We start from the raw sequence: 9,272 nt of genomic DNA on the forward strand, positions 1-9,272 counted from the left end.
CAAAGGGAGGCCCTACCCAGTATTAGTATAGTGTTCCTAAAAGTGTTCCTATAAGTGTACCTAAAGTGTTCATGAGTATAATCTAGATATACCAAGGCAACTACATTTGCCAGACCAGTTTCCAGGTCAGAACACACTCTTGATGTTCGTGGATAAGAATATTCAGAAAGGCATACTATGAGTCACACACAGGTAGAGAGCACATGGCAGCCACAAGTGACTGAAGGAAAATTTAGAATTTGCGTAATCCTTCCTTGCAAAAAACACCTCTGCTGTGTTTTGCTCAGGTGCCTTGCTCAACCACCGCGACCATGGCGACCATGGCCATCCTCTCTAGGCTCTGGCGTCACGCTTGGTCATCTGCTGTTAAAACTCTTTGAGGGAAAGTAGCCCTGCTAATTTGCAGGATGTGGGAGCACCCTGCTACTTAGCATGCATGGATGCAGCTTTGAAAGCACCAGGAGGCTGGGAAAAGGTTTGGCTTTCAATGTGGACGGGCAGAGGCCTCAATTTCACCTACTTTCGTTAGAAATCAGAGGACTGGCTCATTGTAATGCATGGAACGGAATGAGGAATGGTATCAAACTAGTTTGATACCATTCCATTCTATTTTTTTTACTTCACCAGCCACTCATGCTCAGCATCCCTCATACACTTTAAACACCACTGAGTGTATCTGGACAACTTGTTGATGTATATATTGTGTTCCTATCATGCTGCTGGCCTGTATTGATGCCCTGTCTGTGTAGTTGTAACCTTTTTTAATGTTTTACTTATCCAGAGCAAGTTACAAGTACATGAGTCTAAAGTAAGTGAATTGACCGAACACCACAACCATCGCAAGGAAGAGTTTCTATTAGAATAAGTGGCAGTGGGAAAGGGAAGTTACAGGGAATGTTTGCGTTATCACAAAAACAATTCCCTATAAATCATATCGATTAGCAATGAAATTATATTCTATTCAATTCTAATTCAGTTTTAAATATTGCACAGCCAAGACAATAACCTCTTCCAGGGACAGGGAGGCGTAGGATAAGCCAGTGTTATTGGTGATGCTTTGGTGTGTTCACATAGGCTGTGTTTACACAAAACACCAGGTCCTGGATGCACCAGCACCCATATTTGCCTTGGATTTCTTGTAGTACAGTGGCTATGGAAATAAGTTGTTGATAATATCACCAAATCTGTCAGAAAGGTAGATTCATGTACCCTGAAAAGATTTACATACAGTATGGAGCCACCACAGATTTGGCCCCTGGTGGCCATAGCAAAACGGCGGCTGACAGCACCACTATTTTACAAACCTTTTCATTCTCAAAGTGACGATTGTGACAATATCACCAATTTAGCAAAGAGGTAGATTTACCCTGAAATGTGTTGCACCGCAGAGACCATAGATTTATCATTAGACCAAAGAATTAAAAAGAGAACCAAAATAAAATAAATATACACATTCTGAGTAAAGTATCGCAAATAGACATAAAAAGCACATACAAAAACAATTTCCCAAGGTAGTTTTAATTTGTGGTTGACTTTGCACAGAGCATAATTTATTATTAATAACTAGCTATTGTTTCTTCAATATCTTCCGCTGTAACTGTTTCCACCAATGAGAACGTCAGGTGACAAAAGAGCTTCAAGGCACAAAGCAACACAACTGAGCAGACTTAACTTGCACTCAGCCTAACCGTCATTGTTATAACTATGTTACACAGGAACGCAATGGTCGGAGAACTCCGAAGCTCTCACCACTAACTATCCCTCATTTTCGCTATTTAGAAAGGTTATCTACTCAGTATTTTTTTATTTTACGAGTCAGAAAAGTTAGCAGACGTCGCGGAACAAAAAAACTAAAAATACACCGGCGAAGCGCAAACAGTCGGAGATCAGCTCGGCTCTATATAAAATCGACCGGTAGGTGTCGCTATAGTTCTTGAGAGCGATAGCACCTGCGGTGAATCAAGAAGAGTTCAGTTAGACTTGTACATGCTTGGAGAGGAGCCGCAAATAAAGAGCTAGCACTGCTACCATAAAGACATCAACTTAACCACGTCTTACTTACTTAACACTATGAGGCTGTTTCCCAGACACAGGTTAAATCTCCATTGAGGATGCTTTCGTCTAGAATCAGGCTTAATCTGTGTCCAGACTAAACAAACCCCTGGTACTCCTCTCCTCTCCAGACCAGACTAATCGAGCCCTTCCTACTCCCCTCCAGACCAGACTAAACGAGCCCCTCCCTACTTCCCTCCAGACCCGACTAAACGAACCCTTCGCTCAGCAGCATCATCTGCTCCACAGTGCTCACGCTGAGGCAGCTCCTCTTGCGGCTGAAGGCGTCCCCGGCCTTGGTGAAGGTGCGCCGGCCCGGCACGGTCCCCGCGGGCACGCTGAGGTACTTGCGGGCCAGCCGGAAGAGGTCGGGGTACACCTTGGAGTGCTTCTCCCAGTAGTGCATGGGGTTCTCCCCGCGGTTCAGGTAGGCGTCGCTCAGGTAGCGCTGCACCTCCACCGCCGCGTCCGCCGTGCTGCTCTGGACGCTCTGCGTGTCGCCCACCTTGCTGTCGAACAGCTCCCACAGCCCGCCCCCCTGGGGCCTGGACGAGGACGCCAGCGGCGGCGGGGAGAGGGACGCCGCGGAGGAGGAGGCGTCGACGTGGTCCGTCAGCGAGGCCCAGGTGGCGGAGGAGGAGGAGTGCGGCGGGGACATGGGGGAGGAGGTGGAGGGCAGGTACGCCAGCAGGTCGCTGGTCGTCGACTTTATGTCGGCGACGACCCGGATCAGCGCGGCGCACTCGGAGGTCAGGACCTTGACGGCCTCCTGGGCGTTGCCGGGGTTACCGAAGGCCAGGACCTTGAAGCGCGGGTCGAGGAGGGTGGAGAGGGCGAGCACGGGTTCCGTCTCGACGGTGCTGAAGCTGGTCTGCAGCGCCGCCTGCAGGTTGGAGGCCAGCAGGGCGGCCGTGGGGTGGACGGCCGCGCTGCGCTTCTCCTCCAGGATCATCCTCAGCATCCGGATCAGAGGGATGACCTTCAAAATAAAAGTCAGGATCGAATTTGATTAGAAGGCCAGTTTTTTCCGGACCTAGATTAAGCAAATGGAAGTAAATCATCAATGGGTAGCCTCCACTGAAAGTATGAACGTTTTAATCCAGGGCTTAATCTGTCACTGTCCAAATAAGTAAGACAATAAAACAGGTTTTAATAATCAATCAACTTTCAAAACAATACATATACACCGAAAATAGAGAAATCACTGATTTGAAGTGGGAAGCTTGGAGGAAAGTCTAAAGTCTCTAAAGTATTCGAACAGTGCCCAGGGGGGTATTCCATCAACGTTGCTAAAGGAAAATCTAGGTTTATTCTAAACCTCGCAAGAATTATCAAAATAATCCAGGCTTATATAAAATATAATAATATATAAAATAAGCCTGGATTTTCCTTTTGCGGCATTGACGGAATACCCCCCAGGGCTGAATATGCGTCAGGGAAATAACAACAACAACAACAACAACAACCTTGGAGGCGGAGACGCGTGTCTCGGCGGAGAGTTCGGCCGTGGCCTCGTTGAAGGGGTCCAGCACCCCCAGGCACTGGTGGATGACCTCATAGTCAGCTGACCCCAGGGGAGTGATGTCAGTGTCCAGGGTGGAGAGGGCGGCGGCCACACACTCCCGCTGGTCGAACAGACGCTGCAGCATGGAGAAGCTGCTGTTCCACCTGGTGACAGCCAAGTAACACATCCTCTCAGACACCGTGTGCGTGTGTGTGTGTGTGTGTGTGTGTGTGTGTGTGTGTGTAGCTCTGTACATAATGTGTCAGGTCATCGACACAGTTTGAGATTTTAACTTTTTAAATTATGATTTCATTTAGTAGTAGTATGAATGACCAGCGTGCAATGTTGAATGGAGTTTACTAGGCTAGCCCAATGTAGATTTGAATTGTTAAACACAGCTGCACTGTGTGTCAGTGACAATTATTGTCCATCGGAACAATAAAGCTTGATCTTGTCTCACCTGGAGTCCACTTCCTGGATCAGCTTCGGCCCCTCCCTGTTCAGCTGCCCCTGCACCTGAAGAAACACCACAGCTGTGAACACACCTGAATAAACACACGTCAGCTGTAGATACACCTGAGGAATCACACAGCTGTAGATACACTGGGATAGTATCTTTGGATACAGCGTGTGTTGTGCTGAGGCACAAATATGTACATTTCTAGCCTGCAAACTGCGACACTTCAAATGAATGTGCAATAACATTATGTGCAATATGACAACCCTAGTCGTCTATCTGTACAGTATAGTATAGTGGATAGTGTACATAGCCTTTATTTATGTAAACCAGCTCCTTCCCTTCTTGTGTTTTTTTAGTTTTTTTTTCTATCCTAGCACCGGGGGAGCCACCCCTCCTAAATTTCGTTGTTTGGTACCTGTACTATAGCAATGACAATAAAGACCATTCATTCATTCATTCATTCATAGAACTGGGATAGTACCGTACACTTCAATTCAGAAATGTTATGGTCCTCAAAGAGGCAGTTGGTTTTATAGCAATGTTTAAAACAAGACATAAACAGAACGGAGAAGATACAAAAACAACAGACACCAGTAGGCCTAACGAACAGTAGAGTTTGTGGAACATGCAGATGCCTACCCCTAACCCTAGAGTGCTGAAGGAGGGGGGGCAGGCTAATTAGGCAGGCTAAAGGTTAATTGATTCACTTTTAAGTTGTCTTTTATTTGCTTTGACAGTATTATAATGTACATGTCTTTTAAATGTACAGTAGAGATAGAGAGATCGTAATGTACCAGATCCTAATGTACCAGATCCTAATGTACCACACCAGATCCTAATGTACCACACTTCAGATCCTAATGTACCACACCAGATCCTAATGTACCACATCCTAATGTACCACACCAGATCCTAATGTACCAGATCCTAATGTACCACATCCTAATGGACCAGCCCACCCACCTGGAGCAGCCTGTCCTTGGCAGTGGGGTTGGTCTTGAACAGGGCCACCACGGAGCGGGCCCGGGCCCTGATGTCCTGCAGCTCCCTGGTGGCCTCCACGGCCCGCCTCACCGCCACATTCAGCACCTGGGCGAAGGAGGGCAGCTGCAGCAGGCCCAGCTTCTGCACCGTGGCGGCCATGTTGTCCCCGCCGTGCTGCTCGCTGACGAACGCCGCCACCCGCCCGTGGAGACCCCACCCGGCCACCAGCTGGTTCTTCACCTAGAAATAGAATGAGTAGAAAAGGACATGGCCCCGCTCAAAACCAACAGTCCATGGTTACTGTAAGTGTAGCAGACAATAGGCGCTGCGTTCGTAAATTCGCTCTGGAAATCTGACCAGCACTCATGGAATGCCTCTTGTCCAATCATAATGACTTGGTCCCTTTATGGTTGAACCCAGTGTGCGCTCTGGCGCTCTCAGAGCAGATTTACGAACGCAGCCATATGCTTCTCTCTGTGTTCGACACAGGCAGTAATAATAATGGTTACTATGGCAATTATGTTTTACAATTCCATGTCATTTTTTTGGGTGTTCTCAGCTTTATTAAGAGGCAACCAAGCAGCTGACCTGCTCCACATGAAGGTCAGGTGACTCACCTCGTCCACGTGAAGGGTTTTGTGGTTTTGTGGTTCTTTTCTACGAAAAATACCTGTGAGATCCGGTGTTGAGCTGCCACAGAGAAAATCGTTTTTGTGTTGTTGTACATATTTTTGCGGGTGGAAAGGGGGAAAGTAATATGTTATATAAAAGTAAAGTAATATTATTACTCTTGATTCCAAGTAATAAGTAATATAAGGATATTACTTTCCTAATGAGTAATATGTAATAACTAATATATTACTGTACTAAGTAATATTGCCCAACACTGGCAACCTGCAACACCTATTAAGGATACAGCGTTCAAGGACGCGTCGGCTGCTCTCCAAAGGACCTCCCATTATGCAAAAGTTGTCTCAGACCGTCAACACACTTCCTGTTAACACTACCAGACCCGAAACGCAACCAGTCCAGCCAGGCTCCCACCAACACCCCCACGCAGCCTAACCCCAACCTGAAAGACGACGAGCTCCGCATGGACATGAGCATTCTGGGAAAGAAACGCACCAAGACCTGGCACAAAGGCACTCTCATCGCCATCAATCCAGTCGGGAGTGGCTATAAATTCAAGGTGAAGTTCGAGGACAAGGGAAAGAGCCTGCTGTCCGGGAACCACGTGGCGTTTGACTATCACCCTACTCTGGAGCGACTGTACGTGGGCGCCAGGGTGGTCGCTTAGTACAAGGACGGGAACCAAGTGTGGCTGTATGCTGGCATAGTAGCAGAGATGCCCAATAACAAGAACCGCTTGAGGTTCCTGATCTTCTTCGATGACGGTTACGCTTCCTATGTGTCCCTGCCGGAACTCTACCCAGTCTGCCGACCCCTGAAGCGTACCTGGGACGATATCGAGGACGTGTCTCGTCGAGACTTCATCGAGGAGTATATAACAGCCTACCCCAGCCTACCCCATGGTGCTGCTCAAGGTGGGAGAGGTCATCAAGACGGAGGGGGAGGGGACGTGGTTGAGGAGCCGGGTGGAGGAGGTTGACGGAAGCCTTGTCAAGATCCTCTTCATGGATGATAAGCGGAGTGAGTGGATCTACCGCGGTTCCACCAGGCTGGAGCCCATGTTCAACGTGAAGATGAACATGGAGAAGAAGATGGCCGGCCAGTAGAGGACACGGCCCAACATGGGTAAACAATCAGTCACAATCGAATCAATTGATCAGTCTGTCTGTCAATGAGTTTGTAAGATCAATCAAACAGATCTCCCTCTGTCTCCGTCTCTCTCCGTGTGTAGGAGCTTTGATGTCCTGGTTCCTATTAGGTTCCTCACCTTCAACCAAAGTGTCAGTGTCCATTTTAGACTTCATTCCGTCGTCTTGTTTCTTTGCATCTGAGCGCAGACCCGACTTATTGCTTTTGCCTGACGCCATCAAGTGCAACGATATAACAAATGTTTCGATCGACTAGTATGATATAGTATGATCAGGTGGTTATCTCTCTGTGTACAATAAAGGTGCGTTCAAACTTTTAAAAAAAAGAGAGAGTGACACAGTGACAGAATGGACACCACTGATCGTATGGAGGTGGAGTTGGGTGTTTCTCGCGGGCTGTATACAACAAACGGTGTGTCTGCAAAGCCTGGAGGATCATCAAAGATCCCAGCTACCCCAACTCTTCCGGAGCCTCAGGGCCAAAACTTAGAGCTACTTCCCCCAGGAGATCGGACTCATAAACAAGCCTACAGTAGACAATTGACTATCATCCCCAAGCACATCCCATGTATACGGACTACCTAAACCTTAAGCTCACAGTCACTTTACTCAACATTACCTCTCACACCCACTGACACTGAGTGCAATACTCATGACATCCTACTTGTACTATTTTATTTATGTTACTATTTGTACTGCTAATTGTATCCTGTCTTATTTGTCACTTATGTCTTGTACTATTGTCACTTTTTTATCTTGACTTTTCTTGCCTTTTGCCTTATTGTCTTGTGCTGCAATGTCAGGAACCAAAGCCTACAAATGTTATTCTCTTACACAGTGGAGCCCCTAGACTTTTGGGGGCCCTAAGCAAACAACATTATGGAGGCCCCTGGTAAGGGTCTTAGGCGGGTGACGATGTGGACATTTTAAAATGTATTTATTTCCCTGACACTAAAATATAATACGGTTTTACGAAGTTCGCGCATATGCGCACGCTCGTGTGTGTGTAAGTAAAAAAACAGTCTGAAACAAAGGAATTCATTATAAATGTCATAATGTATTAATTAACAGTCACACACACGTCCGAGTATTTGATCAACAAAGGAGCCATGTGTAGTAACATCAAATTGGAGCAATATAAATAATGAAATATCAACTCACAATGGTGCTTATTAGAACTCTTAACACACTGTCACGCCCTCTACCTCTAGGCAGTGCCTCTCTCTCTCTCTTTCCCTCTTTCTCTCTCCCCCCCTCACTCAGGTGTGTGTTTTGTCCGGCTGATATGATGCGTTTTTGTGTGACTATGCCAAAATGTTGTGTGCCTATCAAATATTGCAATACTCATTGTTTAACCTTAAACATACTTTAAGTGTGTCCACTCTCAGGACATAAACTGACCACTCTTAGTGAACATGCTTTTCTGTAACTGGACCTGAGCCAAATATAGGAACCACGGCTAGTGGGGACCAGTATAGGTTACCAGTGGTCAGCAGCAAGACAGAACAGCATGAACACAGCATAGCCATGTATGGGAACTAATGTCACTATTGTAAGTTACGAGGTGAAGCTATTTCCCTCTCTGAGAACTGTATATAAGCTGTAACAAACATCAGTACTTTGCTTGGCGTCAGCCACAGCCAGGCTCGGCACCAGCCATGTCGTAGCCATGCTTGAAGCTTGGACTTAACAGAGCATGCTGCCTTGGAAACATCTGTACATGGGAATGCAACCCAGATCTGCCTAATACAATGATTACAATTCAACCTTCTCTCTGAGTCATCAATATATAATTTCCGGCCACGTGACCAAGAAAGATCAATTATATCAAATGGCGTCACGAACATTATATCACCGGCTGTTCACTATTACCTCATCGTTAGCCCTGCATAAAGACCCGTTCCAGCCTTCACTTCTCTGCCAGATAGTAGCTTCAGCTTACCGTAAAGATACGCTTCCAGCTCCCCTACCTATTTACTACCCTGCCTGTACCTGCCTCCTACTTACCCCTGTTTTGCCTTTACCCCCCAGTACCCCTACCGGACTCCTGCTACCTGCCCTGCCTGCCCTACCTGCCCTCCTGCCTGCCTGTCCTACCTGCCCTCTTGCCTGCCTGCCCTACCGGCCTGACCCCTGCCTGCCTAACGACTACTCTTCCTGCCTAAGCCCCTGCCTGCCGACTACCCCTCCTGCCTAACCCCCCTGCCTGCCTGCTGACTACGCCCCCCTGCCTGATGCCCTACGACCATTCTCTGCCTACTCCCTAAAATAAATCATACTTTATTTTACTTTAACCTGTCTCTGTCTGTGTCTGCGCTTGGGTTCCCTATCTGACCGTAACACTTACATTCTGAAACTGCTGGTGTTTTCACATTCTGAAACAGCAACATTAATATGTAATATCAAACAGAGCAAGAACAACAAATAAATCAAAAAAAGATATATATTCAGTATATTCTGAAACCGCTGGTGTTCTTATTTACATTTTACATGA

At 46.9% G+C, this 9,272-nt stretch overlaps 1 protein-coding gene across 1 annotated transcript; it reads right to left on the reverse strand.

Moving 5' to 3' along the window:
• Positions 1 to 2,260: 2,260 nt before the first annotated feature.
• Positions 2,261 to 5,727, reverse strand: LOC308150700 (E3 SUMO-protein ligase ZBED1-like; the record flags this gene model as incomplete). Its single annotated transcript, XM_080523504.1, has 5 exons — positions 2,261 to 3,031; positions 3,519 to 3,720; positions 4,017 to 4,072; positions 4,980 to 5,240; positions 5,671 to 5,727. The coding sequence occupies 5 exons, from the start codon at positions 5,725 to 5,727 to the stop codon at positions 2,261 to 2,263; spliced, it is 1,347 nt and encodes a 448-aa protein (XP_080379630.1).
• Positions 5,728 to 9,272: the final 3,545 nt, after the last annotated feature.

The sequence above is a fragment of the Nansenia antarctica genome (genome assembly GCF_963989245.1).
Source record: "Nansenia antarctica genome assembly, chromosome: 2".
NCBI classification, from domain to species: domain Eukaryota; kingdom Metazoa; phylum Chordata; class Actinopteri; order Argentiniformes; family Microstomatidae; genus Nansenia; species Nansenia antarctica.